The sequence below is a fragment of the Tauraco erythrolophus genome, chromosome 5, assembly GCF_009769465.1.
Source record: "Tauraco erythrolophus isolate bTauEry1 chromosome 5, bTauEry1.pri, whole genome shotgun sequence".
NCBI classification, from domain to species: Eukaryota; Metazoa; Chordata; class Aves; order Musophagiformes; family Musophagidae; genus Tauraco; species Tauraco erythrolophus.
The window spans coordinates 50,100,453-50,124,245 of NC_141469.1; the positions used below are offsets into that span (position 1 = coordinate 50,100,453).

General features: G+C 40.7%; 1 protein-coding gene across 2 annotated transcripts in view; it reads left to right on the forward strand.

Annotated features, from left to right (window-relative positions):
• The window catches only part of GABRB1 (gamma-aminobutyric acid type A receptor subunit beta1), a 143,242-nt gene extending 123,105 nt beyond the window's left edge, over positions 1–20,137 (forward strand). Inside the window, exons 6-9 of one of the 2 annotated variants that reach the window (XM_086611330.1) lie at positions 10,590–10,727; positions 10,837–10,989; positions 12,288–12,538; positions 19,790–20,137. In XM_086611330.1, coding sequence (XP_086467456.1) covers positions 10,590–10,727; positions 10,837–10,989; positions 12,288–12,538; positions 19,790–20,137 — 890 coding nt within the window. The remainder of the gene's footprint in view (positions 1–10,589; positions 10,728–10,836; positions 10,990–12,287; positions 12,539–19,789) is intronic. The other variant, XM_086611331.1, reaches the window with a different exon arrangement.
• The last annotated feature ends 3,656 nt before the right edge of the window (positions 20,138–23,793 follow it).

Genomic DNA, 23,793 nt, shown 5'->3' on the forward strand with positions numbered 1-23,793 from the left:
CATTGCCCAAGGGAACGTGCAACTTGCCAATTCTGATTTGCAGCCCAGGCTGTACAGTCATACCAGGCTAGTAAGGCCTAACATTTCTCTACATACCCCTGTCTTTGGCTTATCATTGATTTGCAAAGGTGAAATTAATAACGCAATATGTTGATAAAGTACACTATATTCCTTCTATACTTCCTTTATGCGCTTCAGGTCTCCCTGCAAATTGGACTTGGATTGATTTTGTACGGTATTAAAGTCTATGGACGAAAAGTGGTGTATATTTTCTTAGTAGCAACAGAATTTTGCTATTTTTACTGTATTTTTGCTATTTTGTTTGTCATCATTGCGAGCACAAACTCAGTTTCAGCAGCACAGGCAGCCCAAAAAATGCTAGTAGCCAGCTGTGAACTGCAGTATGTGTCACAGTGTTTAAAATGATGCTGGCTTAACTCTGTGCCTCAGCAGAGGTAAATTTTCTCAGGAGAAGCCAATGCCATCCCAGCTTTGTAAGCAATGGGAGTCGTTTTTACAGAATCAAGACTTGAATTCGGTCTGAAGGTCCTTTTTTTCCCTGCTACAGCTATAAATCTATTACCATGTACAGATCTGGATGTACTTTTCCCTAAGTTTTGGTTCTTTGTAGGGCTTTCTTGCTCCTATTTCTTGGCAGTACAGTATTAGTGTTTACCTATGTTTATAGAAGTAAAGCAGATCAGTGACACAGTTATAAAATAACAGTCAAATCTACATTTCCTTTCATGGTCTTGTAACGATGTCATAAAGAACAACATAATATTTTTCAGGCAAAGCTTTTTTCCCAGTGAAGTGTATCAATTCAGTAATGTGCAACTATTTTGGCAAAATATGCACGCAGAAGAAGTGTAACACATGCACATACCTGTGCATTTTAAAATATATTTTCTAAAAAGAGTCAATATTTCATTTTCAAAAGTCAAAATAGTTGGTGTTTTTATTTGAAATTGATTTTGGTTAGAAAAATACGGGTTTTTTTCACTCAATTATTCTTAATTTTGTGTGAACAAAAATTTTCATGTAGCTCAGTATAACTTTAAATCTTTCTACAATTGTTCATGAATTGAAAATTCAGCTACTTACGTAGTCAGAACAGCGAGTGAGATCACCGTGAAAACTTCACTCTCAACGTTTATCGAAAAGCCCAAGTACAGTGTCCTCGTACTTGCCTCCATATTTACCTCTCTGAAAAATTTACGCACCTGAATTAAGTAATTAAAATTTTGAAAGAGGTTCCACCATCTAAGACAGGGGAACACAATATTGCCTAGAAATATAATGTGTACTTGCATAAGCCATGCTGGCAGAAGTAAGAAACACAACATGTCCTAATTCATCTGCAGTCTGAGTCATGTTGAAACCAGAGCCCCTATTGCCTTAAACAAGAGCAGGTCTGGGGACCTGACACACGGTAGCACTAACCAGATGGACCTGGATTTCAAATGCCTTTTGCACCGAGAACAACAGCTGTACCTAAAATTGGGGGAGTCTGCCTGGCAACAAAATGAGAGCACTTAGAAGTAGATCTTAATTAGTCAAATGAAGTAAGTGCTCAAGGGCAAGATTTGTTTACAATACGAGCAGACAAAACTACGTACCATGCAATATTGACTGAACTAAATTAATTGAATGCTAAGCAGCTGGACCTCTGTTGCTAATGTTTACATAATGTGCTTATAAATAGCGTTGTTCTCTTTTTAACTTTGTAAAGCAACTCAAGTCAGAAAAAAACTTCCAGGATTACCGCTCAGACTGAGATAGCCGTCTATTGTGCAGCAGCTCCAGATGAGAAAGAAAGAGAAGGGATTTGCATCGGACTTATAAACTCTACATAAAATGTGCTCCTGACAGCACTGCAAGCAAGTTACCTTAGGCTGGTTCATGTGAAGGTGTGGAAGTCCTCTGAGTTAGGACAAGCAGTGAGGGACTGCAACACTGGGCTTCCAGGAGAGGCCAGGTCTCTCAACATGCCAAGGTCTCTCAACATGCCAAGGTCTCTCATCCTGAGTCAGACACTCCCAGTCTGCGCTGCCAGGATTGGAGTAGAAATAATTTGTGGTCTGCATTTTGCTGCTCCTGAAAATGGATTTTTTTCTCTCCTCATCATGCCACAGGGGAATGAAGGGTAGAAGATAAAAAGAAAGAGGGGAAAAAAAAGCAAGCAAACCTCACCAGAAGAGGTCAGGAGCTTTGGTTCAACTTTCTGCAGATTGAGATACAGCTGGTATCCAGTATAAGAGTCCATTCAAAAGGAGAGGAAGAAAGGGAGAAGGAGGAAGCTCAGAACAGATTCAAGAAAAAGGCATCTCAGAATGAAAGCAAGAGAAGACGACAATTTCTGACACTTGCTACTGGAAAGAAATCATAGAATCATAGAATCATAGAATGGTTAGGGCTGGAAGGGACCTTCAAAGGTCATCTAGTCCAACCCCCCTGCAAGGAACAGGGACATCTCCAACTAGATCAGGTTGCTCAGGGCCTCGTCCAACCTGGCCTTGAACGTCTCCAGGGATGGAGCATCCACCACCTCTCTGGGCAACCTGTTCCAGTGTTCTACAACTCTCATGGTAAAAAATTTTTTTCCTAATATCCAATCTGAATCTACCTCCCTCTATTTTAAAACCATTACCCCTTGTCCTATCACAACAGGCCCTCCTGAACAGCCTCTCCCCATCTTTCTTGTGGGCTCCCTTGAGGTACTGGAAGACCGCTATAAGGTCACCCCGGAGCCTCCTCTTCTCCAGGCTGAACAGCCCCAACTCTTTCAGCCTGTCCTCATAAGAAATAACCCCTCTCTTCCCGGCTCCGAACTCTCAAGGATAGCGTGGCACCAGCAGCAAGTGAACCTGGATGCAAGGCAAGGAAACTATGGGGGTTAATCTCCTCACGCATAGCCTCTGCCCTGATCACTGTTGATTAACCTTTAGACACGAACACGATGATGTGACTCCAGAACTTTGCTGATTTCAACCCCACAGGAGAAGAGGATTCAGGCAAAGAAGCAAGAAATGTGGAAGCAGTTGAACAAACAGATCCTCAGCAGCTGTAACTACCAAAGTAACTAAAGTACCATTTTAAAAGTTCAGAGAAGCTAAATTGTAAGATGAGAAACTAGTTAAAGATCTGTAGAAACTGACATATGATGGCTGTACCTATCAGGGCTGATCTGTTAATAGCAGTTGTGCATCTGTACATGTTACATACACAATTATGCAGGTATCTCGTCTGCACAAGAAGACACCAGTCAGCAGCACATACTGCACACTTGCTTTGTTAAAGAAGTTTTAAAAGCAGTATCATTGCTGCTAATTTTGAGATAACAGGTCACCAAAATGTCTCAAATCCAATGTTGAATCACTGGCATTGCTCACTAAACATTTGCATGAGAGAGACCTCTGAGGTTTCACTGATGTTTTGGCCACTGAGTTACTACGGGCAGGCTGCTTATTACTACACAAAATGTGTGGGCATGAACGAGGTTTTCTAATTGCAATTTAATTTACATGAATTACACAAAGATATGTAAAGTTAGAGACTCTGAACATCAGACTGAAAATCATCACTCCAGTGATGAAGTAAAAATATGAGTTGTAAAGGTGAAAGACATGAGACAGGCAAATCAGGCTGCAGTGGAACATGTCAGACCCTTAGCTGCAGTATTCTCAGATCAAACCTCTGTCTCAACCAGCATCTCGTCTCTGGCAGTGGCAAGCAGCACATAGCTATGAAGCTAGAAGAGAGCATAGGATATACATGCTGATGTTTTCCCAGTAAATCCTTGCAGTAAGTGTTCTGCACTTTGCAACCTCAAGTCAGAAACAGTACCATTGTGTTTAATAAGCTGGACAGATTTTTATTCTGTGAATATATGATAGCTTCTGAACAAGCAGAAACTTCTGACACTTGCATCACCTTGTGCAGTGAGTTCTGGCAGTTTATCTGTACATTGTATTTCCCTTTATTTCTTTCAAACTAGCCACTAGACCTGCAATTTGTTGCTTTCTTGGTCTGGAAGTGTGAGGGATTGTGAATAATCATGTCCTGTTCAAGCTCACCGTGCTAAGTTAGGACCTTACAGACTTTTGTCATAACATTGCCTCAGCCACCTTACCTCCAGGCTGAAGAATCATGACTCAGTCTATCCTAAATCATCTCCGTGGCTTGTTTTTTGTAGCCAATGTAGTACAGCTATTTTTGGGAAAGAAAGAAAACCACATATAATAGTGAAGAAATAGCACCAGATGAGTTGGAAAGCACATGAAAATGCAAACAAAGACTTTTGAATTTGCTCTCCTTTCCTTTCCTAATAATTCCTTGGCTTGTTTTTTATAGCTAATGAGAATTAAACTCTTACTAGTGAACAGGAAAAAAAAAAACAACAGTATGCCTTGTAAGAGGTACTTTTGCAGATTAAAGTCATACTAGATAAAACATATTAATGTGTGTTTCTGATTGTGCGCTGCATTATATTTATTTTAGGCTCAGTAGGTCCTTAGACATCACCAGTATAATCCAGTAGGAGACAAATAAACTGGTAAGGCATTTTCAGTACAAGTCTGACTACTTACCCAGAAACGTTCAATGTTTCCTTCTATAGAGACTACAGTGACACTGAAAAGTCCAGCTGTATTAGCCATTAAAGAGATATTAAGGGAAATCAAACAATTCTTCTCCCAAAGGACTTTCAACCTTGATTCAATTCTTACTGGCAAATGAGATTTTAAAAGTTAAAAGTGGAAAAATTAAAAGAAGTAACAATGAACTAATATTAAAGGTGTTTGCACAGTAAGGCAAGGTTATAACTCACTCTCTGAACTAGATGAGGATGTCGCAAGAGTGACATTATGCTGTAACAACACTTATTTTCTACTTCTAAAGGATAGGAAGTGATGTCTCCAACTGGGATGGAACAGATTGCCCCATATGTTAAATTTATTTTTATTTGAGAAACCTTCTTAAATAACTGACAATTTGTAGTACTCCAGCAGTCTAACCAAGTTTTCATTTGGGTTGGTATTGCTTAGGTGAAACTCTGACTCGTATCCCCAGTTACAATCTGCCATCTGCCTATAGAAAGTATTTCTCAGTGAAAAAGCAGTCACTTATAGATACAAACACCCACTCTAACACAGGTGGCAGGGAGCCTTTTTAAAGGAATTCTATCACCTTAATGTTAACTAGTGACATTGCTTTCCAAAACACATCTTCAGATCTGCAGTGCTCTGCTCATATGGTGGGTATAAGCTGAAGTAGTACAATAAATTTACCCCTGTATGGACCACCTCAGTGATGTGTGGAAGGAATGCTTTATCTTCCTGTTATATTCCAGGTTATCTGTTATATCTGTTTATCTTCCTCTATATTCCAGTCATAGGAATAATAGCAGAATATGATTCTGTAAGAATACATTCCGCAACAAAGACGGAAAAGTTGTTAGAAAAGGGATGATGCGTTAGTGATGGAAGAGGGTTGGGTTCCAGCCTCACGTCCTTACACAAGGCTAAATGATCTGGAGCACACAGAGTGGAAATATTCTTCTGAAGTGTCCTATTTAAACTCAGATCCCTACGGCAGAGACTCTGTTACTGGGTGTTTTGGAGCTGCCTACCCTAGAGAATCAGGCAGAAAATGGGGCTCCATTTTGACATCTCTGTAGAATTGGTAATAATAGTAGAACTGTGACTTTATTTGTTAAGATAATGTAATACAGATCTTTATTTATCCCAGAGGTATTTGAGATGGTAAGTGCTACGGTGGAAAATAGAACAGCCTGGTGACATTAGCATCTAATGCACTGTTAACCTCTGCTATATCATAATGTCAGCAGCATTTCCAAAACATGTTTTTCTGTGAGCAGCCAGATTTATACATAACCTATTTCTTGTCGTGCTTGAATCTAGTTACTTTTTAGATCTGTGCTACCTCTGCCTAAGTGTTCTCACTTAAACTCTCAGCTGCTGGTCTAGAAGAGGGGAAAAAAAAAAAAAAAAAAGAAATGTTGGCACATTGAGGATTGTATTTTCATTTCTAGACATTATTTTCTAGGAAGCAGAAGTTTAATAACTCGAGCCGGGCAATTAAAAATCTTTTAATGGTTTTGAAGCTGGAAAAGAATCTAGCAAGCAAACAAGGCTTAAATAGATGAAATCATTTTCAGGGGACCTTTATTAATTTACAACAACAACAAAAAAATCTTAGCAATCACTTATTATTTAGGTCAACAAAATAACACGCAGAAATCCTGGGAAAATTGCTTCAGTAAATGGGCTAGACTGCTAGGGATGCCAGCCCAGAAATCAGGCCATGTTTGCTCCAGAAATACCGAGGAAACACGTTTAACTCCCAACGCATCCTCCGTTATGAATTCCAGCCACTAAACACTGACATTAAGCCTTACTCGGTGCACCTCCCCGTCCCGAAACCCGGCCCTCCTCTGGCGCGTACTAAGCCCCAATCCTACCACAGCCGGAACGCCTCCGGGACCGCACGTCCCGGGCGCGGCGAGCCGGGCTGCCGCCGGGGCCGGGGTCGAGCCCGGAGGAGGGCGGCGGGCGGGGGCGGCGGGCGGCCGGCAGCGCTGCGAAGCGGAGCGGAGCGGCCCCGCCGCGCAGCGCGGGCGCCCCCCCGTGGCCGCTCGGCCGCGCTGCGCCCGGGCCGGGGCCGGGGCCGGGGCCGGGGCCGGCGCCGGGGCCGGGGCCGGCGCCGGGGAGGGCAGGAGGGGCCGGGGGAGCCGAACGCCCTCTCCTGCCCCGTACCCCTTCGGAGCGCGGTGCGTGCCTCGAGAGCGGCGCTGGAGCTCGGCCACAGGGCACTTCCACGCGGAGAAGCCGATTCTGATTTCTAGGGAACGGGCATAATTGAATTAGATTAACTCATGGTTGTTAAATCAGTTAAATGTTATTAATGTCATGGTCTTATAGATTCGGGGAAGTAATTCTGACTTCTGCAAAGTTGAGACCACTCTTGACAGCTATCATGAGCATAACTGAAGTATTTCAGGTTCCCAGTATTTGACTTCTATGAAATCCACATGCAGATATCACCATCCAGCTGTAAGTAGTGTGCTCTCACAAAAGCAGAGGCGCCCCTTTAAAGCAGTGACATGGATACATACACAAAGGGAAAAGGATCACATGGAAAAAAAGCTGCCGAGGGAATAGCTGGGCAGTACAGATAAGTTCGGTGAACAAATCAGCTTGTTAGAGCTGGCCACTGCACTGAGTAGACCCACTTTTTCTATCATTGAAATAGCTTTTCTTCCGTTGTAAATGTTAAAGGCATATGCTGCCAGAAATTTATCACCACCTGCTAGCCAGGAGCTAGTGCTGCTCCCCACCGAATGGTTCTTAATTTACGTCACTACGGCTCCTCACTCAAAGGCTCTATCCACTTCAAAAAGGAGAAGGAGCGATCTGTCCTCTGCCCGTTCAGAGGCTGAACCGTTCAGAGCTGAGATCGGTTCCAGTCTTCAAACCGCAGCCAGCTCTCTTCCTCTCGAGTTTGCTAGTTTAGAAAGCAAAAAGCAATGTCAAGGCCTGTGGAACGTGAGGGCCTCCAAGCCCTGCATCTGGGAGTCATCGTCAGCCAGGAAAGCAATACCCCTCATACACCTAGAACAAGGTGCGAAGCACAAAATGAAGGCCATCACACAACAAAAATCACATCACGTCAGGGAATGGACTGCCTAGGGAGGGTTTACACCTTGTTAGTGTTTGGCAGAGTTATTACAATGTCTGTCAAGGAAATCATGATTGTACTGAGGTTCTCTATATACAAAACCACAGGAAGATGTTCCTTCTCAATTTCTCTTCTAAAAAGAGAGCTAACAAATGTAAATGCTCCTGATTGAAAAACACCACTATCCATTTCTTATAATTTCCCTCAGCTTCAACCAGAGTAAATTCAAGGAACAAATCAGCGTATTAGAGACAGCGGTAGCTCACACTAGATCCATTTTTTGTAGTATTTGGAAGTCTTTTTTAAGTTTGTAAAGGTTAAAGACATGGCCTGCCAGCAGTGATGGCTTGTCATCAGCTGAAATCTTCCATGCAAGATTCTTGCTTTTGGTCAATTGACTTTATAACTTTGTAGTTCTACTTTTCATGTAGCAACCAAAGCCACAGAAACCTTTCCAAGACTAGTGACAAGCATATTTGCCTGCACTACAAAACTCCCATAATCTGTTTTTGCGAAGGTCCAGCATCACCACACACTGTACCAATAACGTGATGCAATCCTTTTGTAGCAAGGTGTGCCTGTTTTCGTTTCAAAATCTGCCCTGTGATATCCCAGGTGTTTATAGGGTACCATTTTGGTTTTAATAACTAAATCTACAATAATTCGCCTTTGAGGAAGGGAATTTTATCTTCAGTAAGGTGCCCAAAATTCCCTCTTTTATCAAGGTGGCAGAGAAACTGTAGAGAGGCTGGCAGAGGCTGCTTAAGGAGACAGCAAATAAAGCCAGGACTTGCTGAGCACTGGAGAGGGTTCCTCTTGCTGCCCTGGATCCCAGCGTGCACCAGCCAAGGAAGCAGCACAATTGAAGCAAAACTAGAGGGAAGAGTGTGAAAACGACCCCAATTGATGGCACAGAACAGAGGAATCAGGTTCACCTGAAGCAGAATCTAGGATTCTCACATTTAAACCTTCACCTGTGCTGCACCTTTCTTCTTTTTAGTTCTGCCTCCTAAAGACAAAGAAATAGCTAAGAGTGTTACTCCATGTAGAGGATGTCTGTGTGGTACCAAGTCTACGCATAATCGATACCCTTTCAGTATGAGATGACAGTTTACCATTTCCTCTGGTTTGCTCCATCTTTTTTAAAAAGGGAAAACATTCAAGAGATGTTTTTTTATAATACATATTTGCAAGAAAATGAAGTTAACACTTTCCTGACAATATTAGTCTTGGCCTTTTAAACAGACTTAGTAGTCTTTATTCCCTCCTTCAGTCTATTCTGTGTTACAGCCTACATGCGGCTTGTGTTGGCCCCATTGTTTGTGTGCAATGCCTTTAAAGCAGCTGCTGAAGCCCCACTATCAAGCAGCTGCCTTGACCTTTTGCAGCAAAAAGCTCTTGGCTTCTACCTGGAAGACATGAAAACCAGCCATGCAGAGCGCCCTGTGTGACAACCCTGGGGTGATTCTTTTTTTTAAAAAAAAAAAAAAAGTACTGGGAAGCACAGAAGTTTTAAGCAAACAGCAGCAATTCATACTGCACAGGTTAGTACCGTTTCAGGAGCAATTCAGGCAGTTATCAAACCATGGCACTGAGCAGTTCACAAATGGGATGTGTAAGCACTTAGCCTTGTTCAGCCCGTCACTGCATGTTTGCATCAAAACATACCTGTTCAATAACTGCAGACTTCCCAAGCAGTCCCTTGAGCCGGGCAGCAAGTCATAAGAGCTTCTCCGATTGTCACCAGGGAAACTACGGACCTGTTCTGCATGTGGCCAGCCTTCCAGAGAGGACGCTGTTACCAGGCACTATCACAGGAAAAGACATCTCGAGACTAATTTCCCTAGCTAGAAATGGTATTACTGGTGCATATGAAAGGAGAAGCTCCTAACTCTGTAGTGGCTTCTGATGCTACGGTTGCTTCAGCTGGCAAAACTACTGTCAAGTTTTCTAAAGCTTTGAGTTCAAACACATGTTTATATTTGATCTGTGCTGTATGATTTAAAGCTGATTAAATCTAACACCTGAAGAAAAAGTCTAAAAATAGATGAGATGTTGTTCTCTCTTTTGGTAGATATCTGGAGAAAGTAGTAAAATGCAATAAAGTAGAACCAGTTTAAATATTAGTTTAAAAATGTCATCAATTGTGAGATTTTTCTGAAACTCAAGTCACTTTTGAGTTTAATCAAAATGTTTTTGACAATGATAACAATAATGTTAACATTCCCAGTGGTAGAATGGCAAATTAATTTTTAATTAAATGATAAATATTCGACATTGCTGTTAAAAGGAAAGAGAAGAAACCTGCTAGTTTTGAAGTCGATAGGAAATAGTTCTGTGATAACAGAAGATCAAAGATGGCATGGTCTAATTAAAATATAAAATGCTGCATGAATATCAAAGGGATACCTACAGCTCCGACAGACATTGTCAGGTAATAGTACAAGCACCTGAATTCTTCTAGAATCATCTTTTCCTCCACTGGCTCCAAACTCTGTATTTTGTCACAGCCTGCATAGGAAATGAAATGCAAAGCTGGGAACTGAACCTGGTTTTACTGTCAGAGCTCCTCCTAGAGAGTTTAAAAGTTTCACTGACGTTATATCAATCTGTTGGTAAACTGAGCAACTCAAACCTGAACAAAAAGTAGTAGTATTAGAGCTAGCTAAAAATTGGTCTTTAATGTTAAATTCTGTCCTGGTTTTCTGTCTTCTCCCTTTCCATACCTAGAAGCTTCCTCTGGGTACGTGGTTTCGGTATAACAGAAATGTCACATGACAGAAGGCTGAATTCCTGATTAACAGCATCTCCTTCCACTTTAACTGCAACTGCTTAAGCCAAATAATAAAACAAAAAGAAAAATCCGTAATCAAATTGTGCCTCTGTTTCAGATGGATACACTACTGATGACATTGAATTTTACTGGAATGGAGGAGAGTCAGCAGTAACCGGAGTTAATAACATCGAGCTCCCACAGTTTTCTATCGTTGATTACAAGATGGTATCAAAGAGAGTGGAATTTACAACAGGTGAGCACTGACTAGTTAAAAAAGCTCCCCCCTCTTCCCCAACCCAGAAATATCAGTGTTAGACTTTTGTTAGGCATTAGTCATTATACGACTTCTTTCTTTCTTTCAGGAGCGTATCCTCGATTATCACTTAGCTTCCGGCTTAAAAGAAATATTGGATACTTCATTTTGCAAACCTATATGCCTTCCACACTCATCACAATTCTGTCGTGGGTATCTTTTTGGATCAATTATGATGCCTCTGCAGCCAGAGTTGCTCTAGGTAACTTATTTTCAAAATCACTGAACTACACAGACACTTGTTGCCTTTGAACACAGTAGCACCAAATCCATACAGCTGATTTCAACCGCATTAATTGTGATCTTACACATGCAGAGTAAAGTCTTTGTTGTCAGGAAGGCAGGCAGGTGTCACCTTGTCTACATCTGAAGTTCTCGCTCTGCTGTTACATTGGGATTCTGACTGAATTCTGGTTGCCATTATGGTCTTTGGGTCAGGCCGAAAGTGTCTTGCTTCCAAACTGAATCATAAAAGTCTCATTCAGGTATCTAAGGGTATCTACACTGTGCTGCATCAACATTTCGTTGATGTTAAAAAGCATCCTCTCAGGCCAGATGTGTGGCTGAAATGAGTACGTAAGATCCTACTGACATCAGTGGAGATATACCGGCTTACACCAAATAAGCCTGTTTTATCTACACAGTTTGTTATTTCCCATACCGTGTTCCTTCCTACAACTTTCCATAAGAACCAAGATCTTCTGCCACCACCTGCGCTTTAAGGCAGATATGCTTTTCAAATGCTAATGCCAGAAAGCCATTTTGTCCCACCTCTATTTCATCCCACCTCTCTGTAAATTCAACACATTACACCTGTGCCTAGAGCATGCATTAATGACCTGTGATTAAAGCAGACTAAAAAATAATTTCATCCAGCTAAAATAAAACACACACAAAAAAAGAGAATCATGCAGTGATGAATAACACAATATGGAAATGCTTTTCTTGCAAGCACTTCTTTAACAGGAAACGCTATTTTATAAAAGCATATATATCACTTTCTCTCCATCAAAGACCATCACTTTATCATAAAGCTTCCCTTTCTCCTGTCAATCCTCTGGTTTCAGTCAAAAGCTAGATACTTATTCCAGCAATGCAAGGGGTCAGGCAGGGCTACTGCTGTAAATAAAGTGAGAAACGTTTACTCACGTAGAAAGAACAGTGATCAACCCTTTGCTATGCAAGTCAGCTAACACCACGTTACCTAGCAGAGCTGTTGTAAAAATTAAGCCAAGATGTACCAAGATAGCCTGGGCTTTTGAAGGCTACTTTGTTCACCCTCTGTTGCATGGAAAGCCAAGGAAGGTGCTATCAGCAGGCCTGCAAGGGTATCTTCCTTTCCAGTCCTGTAAAACGCATTCCTTTGGCTGTTAAGTATCGAATCATGTAATTAAGGCATCCCTGTGAGAAGTGCATGGTAGCTGGGCAATGCTGCCGTTACACCTTTCATGTTTAAATCTCCTTCCCTGCCTTGTCAATGTCTTTTTCTTCCTTTCACAGGAATCACAACTGTGCTGACCATGACCACCATCAGCACCCACCTCCGGGAGACCTTGCCAAAGATTCCCTACGTCAAGGCAATAGATATTTACCTGATGGGATGCTTTGTGTTTGTGTTCCTGGCCTTGCTGGAATATGCCTTCGTAAACTACATATTCTTTGGGAAAGGACCCCAACGTCAAAAAAAGGCAGCAGGCAGGGCAGGACGTGCTACAGGCGAGAAGAGCAGACTGGAAACAAATAGAGTCCAGGTAAAACGTTCAAGCTAACTTTTCAAACGTTATTTCTGGTGTGACGATGTTGATGTATATGACGATAGATATGAATGCAGTTTGAATACATATGCAAAAGCGTTTAAGATTGTCTAGAGAAAAAATATATTTTAAGGAGATTAAAGCAACATATGGTTTGTTCCGTCTTCAACTGAAAACAGAGTAAGAAACCACAGAAAATGCAAATGAATATTCCGAGCAAGCATTTCTTTGCAGCACAGAAGAAATACGAGGGGTACAAAAAGTTAAATATTTACCATTTCAGCTGTATATTTCTTTGCTATAGCAGGTAGTATAGAAGAAATGTTTGTTATATAGTTCCTGTTTACACACAGAAACTTCATCAAAAATAGAAAGCAAAGGAAGACAGACACTGTTGCTTCAGTGAGTCCTGAACAAAACCCACATCACTGAGCTTCCTGGAAGGAAGCAGCAAGGAGGATGCTGCTGGGTTTTAAAAGCTTTCACAGATGTCAGGATTTTTCCCTCAAGCTAAATTCAAGCAGACCACAGCTACCCCCTCTTAAAAAACAAGCCTGACAAACTCCAGGAAGTAATACTATGGGCTTCTTTTTAACAGGGAAAGGTTTAATTCAGCAGTACATCACTGAATACTTACAAACTTCTATAAACCTATTTAGTTTTTTCCCAGTTTTTCAGAAAAAAAAACACTTCCCTCAGGTGTATTCGAAAGATATATATCCTCATGAGGCAAAATTTTTTTTCTGTTCTCTGCTTTCATTACAATATATTACATCCAAGTATTAATGAGATTTACCCAGGCTGTCCTATAAGCTTCCGTACTGTTGTGGCCTGAGGTGATAACATTTGAACAAAAATATATTTGAGCCCTCTGTTCAGTTTGAAGAATGAGACTGATACATGACACTCTAACAGGTGAGACTTGAGCTTGATGGGTGGTTGCAATTTCACATACATGTCAGGAAATACGTTTTCAGAAATTCTGTGATACTTTATTAGCGCTAGAGTTGTGTGTCATGTGTCCCAGCAGCCACACCACTACAGCTAAACATCACTGACAGTCATCATGTCCTCAGTCTCAGTGAACTCATAAGCCCTTTAAAAGTCCTTACCTGCATTTGCCTCTTGTCTCAATATGTAGGAGATTATTACAGTGGGTACACAAACTCAGTTCAGGCTTGCAGCAGTCTCCAAGGTCCCACAAAGTGTTGTCCTCCACAGAGCTGAGGAGATAAGCCATCCCATTATGGATTGTTGTGCGCAGACACTGTCTATCTATTTCTATGGAAGATAAAGAGGGGGAAAAAAACCAACAAAACCCACAAACTCTGACCAGCCACCTCAACAGCTCCTGAGATAACCCAGCCTTAGGTGAGAAGAAGCACAGCAAGGGTTAATGATGAAGAGGGACACAACACTTCTTCAGAGGTCAGCCTTGGCTACATGGGCCCCAGTGTGCTGAACTGAGTAAAGAATAAGAAAGTGAAAAGGATAAGAGTGCAGGTAAGCTCTTTTTCCTACATATTTGGAGAGTTTGTTTAACTAACGAAAAGCCCTAGCTTGTGACTAAAAGCTTTTGTCTAAATGTTACACTGGCAAAGATTACGCTGAGACCAGTATTCAGAATGGGATAGAAAGTATTTACAACCACTCTTGAACTTTTCAGAACACCACATGCGTACACCAGCCTTTTTCTGGGAGAAAACAGAAGACGTACGCACTTTGTATCAGGGTTTGCAAGTGTTCACACTTTAGACTGCAATCCCATTCTGAGACTGAGAATGCTTTAAGTGAATGGGGATTTATGGGGATTAGGGATGGTTGGACTCAATGATCTCTAAGGTCTTTTCCAACCTAGAAATCTATGAATCTATGAATCTATGAACAGACCGCTTTCTGCCTTCCCAGTGCAGGTTTGTGATTTTAGCTATATATGTACACATACACGTATAGACGCATACGTGTGAATGGATATCAACGGCTTTTGTTATCCCACTGAGATACATTGATATGGGACCTTGTGAGCATTCATTTTACTCAGCACGGAAATGCTGATGTCCAACAGTCGCATTTCTGTCTTCGGCAGGAAGAGCGCACATGACCGGACGGACCAGTGGGACACAGTACGGTTATGTGACCTCTAGTGAAGACAGCTCCCAGCTCCTCTCTGTCATGTTTAGACGTTTTTCACTGGTGTTATGATGTCTGTACCAGAGCAGGGGAAATTTTTTTTTGGAGTAAAAAAGAAGTGTATCTGTAAGTATACACAGCTATAGGATATTTTTTTTCCATTTTACTCTTGACCCGTACCACTTAACAATACAGGGACCTATAACTAATAGAAGATACGTAACAGTGCTTCCTCTCTTTGTGCCAGGTGAAGATACTGCTCATTCCCATCTGACATACAACTCCCACAACTAAAAGAGTTCAAATTCCTTCACCAGATAACAAAAGCGTTATGCATGTGAGCAACACTCAGCAAACTGACTGCGATATTAACACACTATAGAGAAGACCAGATGGAAAATGCAACCATACTGCTGTTTCATATGTTGCTGTTCCTTGCTCTACAGACGGAAGAAGGTGGAAATAAAGCCTCTCCGGCTTCACAATTTATGCCATTTTAATTTTTAATATGAAAAAAAATATTAATTTGTAGTAAAGAAGCTTTCTGTTTCTCTGAATAAAGCATAAAGGCTGTTTATATCTTCTTGTCCATTTGTCAAAGCTAGATATCGCTGAGGAAACCATGATAATTATGGATAAATAGGACAAACCATCCAGCAAGAAAATATTTAGGTAGTCCATGTATGCAACTGCTTCTGTTTTCCCAGACAATTATAATGTGAATAATCATTACACAGAAGATGTCTCTTAAGCATGAGAAAGAGGAAGGATGCAATCATAATGTGAATGGGAAAGAGGCTGAGCCATCAAGGAGTTCATAAATGGCAACCCAATGCAGGTGATAGAAGGTATCTTGCTCTACAGTTCTGCAGAGCATCACGCCTTCCTTTCAAACCTTCCGTGAACCACAAAACACCTGGGATGGAAAGCGAGAGACCAGCCACAGGCTCCAAGGAATATATACCGTTTTCCAGTACAGTGGCTACTGGAAGGAGAAAAAGGAGGGAGCATATAACCACACAACCAGCTCTACCTTCACGTAAATCCACACCTGAATAAGTACATCTCTGCTGAGCATAACCTGTTTCGTTGCAGATCAGATTGTGATAACACTACAGCATTTGTTCCAACAAGACAGCTTGTATGAGTAACATGGCCCTGAATCTTTCATCTTAAGAAAAGATGTTTTTGAACTGAGACAAAACAAACGTTCTTACCTTTTATCTCCCAACAGTTAACGTAAAAAAAGTAGGTAGGCAAAACCAATTCCAGACAGCACTAAGCATTTGAGACCCATCCTCTTGTCAAGGAATGCCAACATGCTCTTCCCCTAGAGCAGACTGACTACTTTTTATGCGGTCAACACAGGACTGTTGTTTTGGGTTTTTTTTATTACTTTAACTATTTTACACTTAAAATATCATTTGATCTCCTAAGCAGGAAACTCATTTTCTAAGGAAACATACAAGCCAGATTATTATTTCTTTTTTATAATGTTTCCTGAGTGCACATCATGGCTTTTCCATCACTGATGAAGATTCATATATATGTACCCGTGCTGATTTAGGTAGTTCCAGTGCAAACAGAGAATTAAAAATCTATAAACTCAATTTAGATACACGCTCAATATAGATACAGATGTTATTACAAGAAGCATCATCACATACATGCATCTGAAGAATATTTAAACTTTGACAATTATACCAGATGACTAGCAAAACCTTAGTTTTAGATGCTTTGAGATCCTCCTTACATATTCTTCGTTATATGCTCAAAAGACAAAAAAAAATTTCTTCAGTTCTCTACAAATTTAGGCAAAATTTATGCGTTGTACAAACAAGGTAAAGCATATATGTTCAGTCAAGCACACATTCAGGCTCAGAACACCTGTTAAGCAAGAAATCCTGTTTTCATCTAAGCATGGTCAGTTTATGTAATAAAATTTAGGGCATTCCAGTTAAAGAACAAGATGGTATTTGGAAGACTAAATGTGTTACATGCAAGTAAGGAAGAACTATTCTAGGCTTAATATGGCTCATCTTTCCTACCTAAGGAGGGAACTGAAGTACTCTACTCCTAGTGGGCCAGAAAACTGAGTAGATAGAGCGTTGTCTCTTCCATCCCTATTTTTTTGTCCTGTCATCTGATGCAAACGTGTCAAAGACTGTGTACAACTGCAGTATATACCTGATGTGGGGAAAGAGTCTCATCACTGAGACATGGGGTGGAATGAGTTAAAGCCTGTTGGCTGTTTCTGATGCACAGGCTTCCTCCAACACAGGACCAACAGCAAGCCCCAGGTAACCTCGTATTAAATAAGGGAGAAAAGATTTTAAGACAGAAAATTTGCAGCTTTTACTGTGCGCATATTTGCTGTCAATTCATTCCAATATTAACATAGACAAAACTAATAACAAGCCTCTTTTGGAGACCCCTAAGCAATTTGTATGTTTTCCGGGTTCCTACAGGAATTTGTAGAATTCCTATGCTTCAGTAACTAAACCTCAGCAGCACAAGTTTTAAGAATATTTTGGAGTGAACTTCAATAAATTCTGAAAGGGCTTTTAACGATGTGGGAAATTCACTATTAGTCCAGCTTTGTGTCACACAAGCAGAGAATTTGACCCGGGTACATAAGAAGAGCTTTTATACTTCTCTGAGCCGATTTATTCAAGATCAGTGTAAGGCCCTTTGCTCTGAATTGCAAAGGCTACAATTCAGACACTGAATTGCTTCATGATGTATACAAATAATCCTGCCTAAAATGATTTAAATAAAACTCATTTGAAAATATAACAGGTTCATTCATAACACTTAAAGTGCAAATTCATATGCTGCTTGGCTTATAATAAACTGTCAGGGCATATTAGTTTAAGAAACATCCCTATGAATCACTTTGGATTGTAGGCAGTTACGAGTTGTCTCCACAAAAAAAAGAAGCCATAATAACTGCTTAATGATGCTTGGCACTACTGTTACTGCTATTATAACACTAAAGTAAATTAGCTTAAACCTTAGATTATGTAATCAAAGACAGCTCAAAGAGCTATTTCATAAAACTGGGAAGAAAACGTTGACCTATCAAAACTGAGAATTTAAAAGAATTCTCTTTTTACACAGAGACAACTCTGAGATCATTGCTTTTTCCACAGAAAATGTCAGAACTTAGCAGAAATGAATAGTCCCATAGTCACGGCAGTCCTCTGGAGCGTAGGAAACCCTATATCAGATCTTCCTTCAGCTTAAATTTGAAGAGTAGACCTAAAAAGTATAAACTGCATAGCCCATATCTCAAGTAAAGATTGCAACCTCCATGCTGGTTTGTGACCAGTTGGCCTCTTTAACCCAGAATATGTGAGCTTTTCCTACCAAAACAGTGGTGAGAACTGGGATGTTCCCACTGAATGCTCATTTCAGCACGTACAGAATCAGTTGCTAGACCTGACTAGAGCATTTTCTGTCTGTGGTGACTTACTGCTCCATTTAGAAGATTTCTTTCCCCACAGCTATCCTGGGTGGCTTTTGTACAAATAGCCCCTTCACTACTTTGTTTTCAGTTTGTAAGTGCTCAGTCTGGCACAGTGTAAATACGTCAGCAGTCATCATGCAATGTTTTCGCCTTCCGGCGATGGGAAGGAACATCTTCCATGCTGTCAGGCGGAACCAAGGCTTTCTCTGGCTTCCAGCTTTCCCCTGTGTCAACTCCCAGAGACTGAATTTCCCCATGTGCTCTGCTTGGAGTGTTTTCTTCAACATACTTCAAACCTGCTGTAGACTATTACACCATTTCCTAGCTCTGCAATGTCTTGCTGAAGACGTAAAGCTCAGCGTGTCAACAAAGCATTGCATATCACCGGTGCTTCACAAGACTAGATATTGTCAATAGGTAATTTTTTTTTTCCCCTTGGTATAAAGGCATCCCCGAGCAGCCATGGTACAGACTGTAATATATTTGGGGTAAATTCAATGCCACAGTTCACAAAAAAAAAAAACACCCAAACAATTTTAATACTCAAGCCTCAAGGCAAAGTCTTGAAGTTTCATTTAAGAGCTCTGTGTCCTGATGTGTATTTCCCTTGTGCGGATTACAGTGGATGTTTAATTCTGGGAATTTGAAATACCCAGGAAGTCTTTATGGAGAAGTCAGGAGTCATCCTGGAAACACCAAAGAACTTTTCCTAAAAAATATTTTGCTACAAACACATAGAAAACTAAAGATGAGTGAAAAGCTAAACATTTTGTAGTAATGCAGTCATTCATAGTTAATTCATTGATATATAAAAAATGCAATGACATTAAAATATTTTATATAAATATATATATATATATATATATTTTGTGCCAGACGCATACATACCAGTTGTAGTTTCCAGTTCTTTGCTCAGGTACTTAAAACAGTGCCCTGACTAACTAACAACACAGATAAACTAAGTGATAAACATATTTGAAACAATAGCTTCTGGTACCAACATACAAAAATGCAACTGAATGTAAGGTTTCTTTGAGTACAATGCTTCTATCTGCACATGAACAAGTCAATGGTATGCTGTGGGAAGCAGGGATTTCCATCTCTGCAATATAGTAATTCTCCAGAATGAATTCTGATCACAAGCATATTACAGTAACTGATAAAATGCACATATACTTATATGTTCACATAACGAACCCATTGTTACAAAACTGTTCTTGAAACTAACCTACACCACTAAAACTGTATAAAATTGACAGAGAAAACAACGGGTTTTTTCACCGTGAGTACATGAAAGCTTAGGATGTCAGGTCACCAGACATTAAAAGTCAGTATTTCATAAAGACTGTGATCTAAGTTAAAGATAAAATTAGAAAACTCTTACTTTACAGGGGATGAGATAGCTAACTGAATGAAAAAGTCTCAGACCAAAGAGCTGGATCAGAATGGAAGATATTTAGATGCCTAACAGATACTTTCACACCAGTCAGGAAAATGTATTTTCACTTCCATCAATGCTATACAAGACACAACTATCACTGCAGCCCCAGGAGCACTGTGGCAGTATAGCCAGAAGGTACCCGTCCATCTGGGAGACACCTTTGGCTGGCTGAGGAACTTGTCTAATTCACATTCCTTCCTTGACACAGGTTGATCCCCATGGGAATATGCTTCTCAGACCACTTGAAATACGAAACGATGTCAGCAGCTCAGATGTGTTCACGAGCCTCCGTGACCCCCGAGCCACCACGTACACGTACGACAGTGCCAACCTGCAGTACAGGAGAGCCACTTCCAGCAGAGACCTCTACAGTAGGAGTGCTTTGGACAGGCACAGGCTTCATAAAAAAGGACGCTTACGAAGAAGAGCATCCCAGATCAAAGTCAAAATCCCTGACTTGACTGATGTTAACTCGATAGACAAGTGGTCCAGAATGGTCTTTCCTATCACATTTATTCTTTTCAATGTTGTTTACTGGCTGTATTATGTCCACTAATTTATGCAATAACGTTACCACAGACTAACACAATTAGACTTGTTTCTTTTCCTTCTTAATTTTGTTAACTCTGAAGAACTGCTGTAGTCATAATGTTATATGTTCAAGGTAAGATACCCAGCCATTCTATACTTCCAGATTTAAGCTTTCAAAAAAAGAAAAAAAGCAAACAAAAACCCAACCCAAATCGAGCCCCACTGCACTCAGATCAGAATAGTACAGATCTGCTCTTAAAAAGCATCTTCAGCAAAAGTGCTATACCTTGATTTTACAAAGAGTTTGTGCATATCCATGACCTTTCTGTACCCACTTTTATCTTTTTTTTTAAGTGGAATAAAAATTAGTCCTACGGTATTCCCACAGCAGCATGCTTCCAAACGAGACAGTAAAACAACTCAAAGTAGCAGTCGTGTCACAGTATTTCAGCATTTAGAGTGTGAAGAAATAACTGTCTGAAGGATTGTAACTATTACATCACCCATCATTTCAAAGTTAATTGTTATACTAGGAAGTATTTCCATAGTGTCTGTGAGAAGTATCACTCAAGGAGATATAAGTCAATTGACATTTTCAGAGAGGCAGGGATCTTCAAAAGAAAGAAATGGCAGCAGAGACAAATCCCACTGAGTTTCCAACTTCCAGGAATCAGCTGATTGGATCTAACTGGAATTTTGTTATTTCCGCAAAGTAGCAAAGTTGAAATTGATGAGAACAATTGTGCCATCTGTGATTTTGTATTAAAAAAGCAGAAAACAAACACATGTTCCTTCCTGGAAGCAACTACTGAGAGATATCCCAGCCCAACAGTGGCTGCTTTTTCTGACTCCCAAGTTTCCTGTGGCTGGTTATTACTACACATTCTCCCAAAAGCTGGCAGATGTCTGGGAATAAATCTGAGGAGAGCTCTGCACACAGTTTCCTACAGATTTCCTCACTCTGATGAGGAACAGGAGATACAGTTGAGCCTCCTTGGCAGGCTGGTGATGTTGGGTACACCGCTCCTGAGGAGTTGCCTCTCCCCACCCAGCTGCTGATCGCCTGACACAACCACAGCCGGGGAGCTGCAGGTGAAGTGCTAGCAAGCTGCGCGCAACTGAGGAGCAATAGGTCAGTCACCTACTATCTGTATCAAACCTATTTCCTGTCTCTATTGCCATTTTTTTCCTAACTATGTTTATACTATGTTGCCTAAAAAAGCATTTCTTGAAACAGAACTATTATCAGTTAAATTTTATTTTGTATTGAAAATGTTTCATAATTTTAGACAAGTCAAGATACACAAGCCAAAATAGTCTGTGTAGGTACTGAGATGATTGTTATCTATGCCAGCTGGTACAGAAAGAGACGTTGATCAGGACAGTAGGCAGCAATACCCGCAGTGCAGAGTGAGTAGGAAATACAAATGAATAATGTAGAGAGCTTCTTCACTAGTTCCTTGTTGCCTGGCAGACAGGTCAACTGATGACTTTATCACCAGTCAACCTTACAGCTTTTTAATCAGAATGTAATAATAAATGAAACACTCCTACATGTTAACGTCTGTCACATCATGCAAGACCTTGACCTCCTAACGGAACAGGACCCTTGTTTGCTTCTGCAGAAGCAATCTGGAATGATAAATCACCAAAGAAGAAAGGGGATAGCTTTAATGTACTCATTACAAAAAACAAAATGCTGAAAAATAGGCATTCGACACTGCTAATCTAGGAGAGTCCTTGAGACTATAATTTTTCCCATGGGCTCCAAAGTCCCAGTCTGATCTCAAGTTCGATGGAGCACAAAGGTGGTCTTCTCAGCTGTCTCTTCTCTGCTACAACTTTTAACCTCCAGTCTGTTGAAGAGTTGCACAATTTTACCAGATTAATCAGCCACTAGGTACAATTCGACTTGATTCAGGAAAAATATTAATTCAGTCAAATGGCTCTTCTGAATAGGATACAACTTGTCTGCCTATTCCCACCCTCCATATAATTTTTCAACATTTGCACCATTATCAGCAACCGAATTAAAGACAGCCACACATCATCCCACACAGGACATTTTGATTAATTTCTTAGTCAAATGTAAACAACGTTTAGACCAAGAATAGTTTAGCAGCAACTAACAATAGTATTTTGGTATCATAAAATAAACAATTCACAGAACATATGGAAGTCTTGCAAGCAAACTGGACTTTCCATAACCACAAAAAATAGTCACAAGAGAAAGACAGCAGTAGGGCCATATGTGCTGTCTGTTCCAAACACATACATCATACTTGAGAAGGGATGGTGGGGAGGTGGGGGAAGGGCTCTTTACATTAGTGATGGGTGATAGAACAAGAGGAAATGGGTATAAGCTTAGTCAGGGGAGATTCAGGTTGGATGTTAGAAAGCATTTCTTCTCTGAAGGGTTGTCAGCTGCCCAGGGAGGTGGTTGAGTCCCCATCCCTGGATGTGTTTAAGAATAGGGTGGATGATCTACTTAGGGATATGGTTTAATGGGGATTAGGGACGGTTGGACTCGATGATCTCTAAGGTCTTTTCCAACCTAGAAATCTATGAAATCTATGAAATCTATGAAATCTATGAAATCATTAAACGGTTTTGATTTCAATGAACTGGCATCGGACTTTACAAACAGAATAAGTCCATGAGTCAGCGAGCTTGCCAGCTTTGTGGTTATACATAGAAATAAATTCAAAGAAAGTAATACATTCTGCAGATTTGTAGTGTACAATACTCTATGAAAAGTAACTTTCAGTGACCCATGTTTTTGCATTACCTGATTTCCCAAAGATACTCACAGACAGCCCACAGGTCAGCAATTTAACCCAATCTTTCCAGTGGCGTGGAGATATTGCAACCCTCCTTACAGCTACAGTGGACATTTAGGAAGAGCCAACATCCAATGTGATATTGAAACAAGAATTTAGGTTTCAATGTGATATTGAAACAAGAATTTAGGAAAAGGATACCTTGCCTTCTATTATAAGAGCAAAGATCAGCTGTACCGCTTTTCAGCATTTTTTCTTGTAGACTCCTAATATCTGCATACACAGAGTTTGTAGCCTATGGATCATCCAGCTAGTTTATGCACAGATGTTAGGCACAAAGGCTAAAAGCAGTTATACTGTACAGTTCCAAGCCAAAAAAAAAAAAAAAAAAGGTATGGAGCAGAGGAAGGGCCATTAATAAACCAAGAGCAGTGCAAACACAAAACTCCTTCAGAACGACATGTTCCGAAATAGCAAGGTCCGCTCTCATGCATCAGGAGCCCTTCCACATGTGTCACCGACACAAACCCCAGCCCTCCTGCCAGTTTTGGTCGGCACGCAGCAAGGCCTGGCCGTGTCGAGAGCCGGAAGCCACGATCTTCAGTGAAGGAACAGCTGCCAGCTCTCGGCGTAAAGTTTTGCAGCAGAGACTAACGACTGCACCATGTGCAGAGGCAGGAGCCACTGACTGCAGGCTGGCAGTATCTCTAGCCCAGAGCCAGCCATCTCCTGCCTCCCACTGAGCTCCTATCCACACATTTAACCACTAACTGGTAAAGAAAAGCAGAATTTGGCATATGAGCCCGCAAGGCACATTGGATTTAACCTAAAACCTCTTTCAAAGTCTCAAAAGAGAATTAAAACCAAAACTTGGGAACAGGGTGTATAACCATAACTAGCA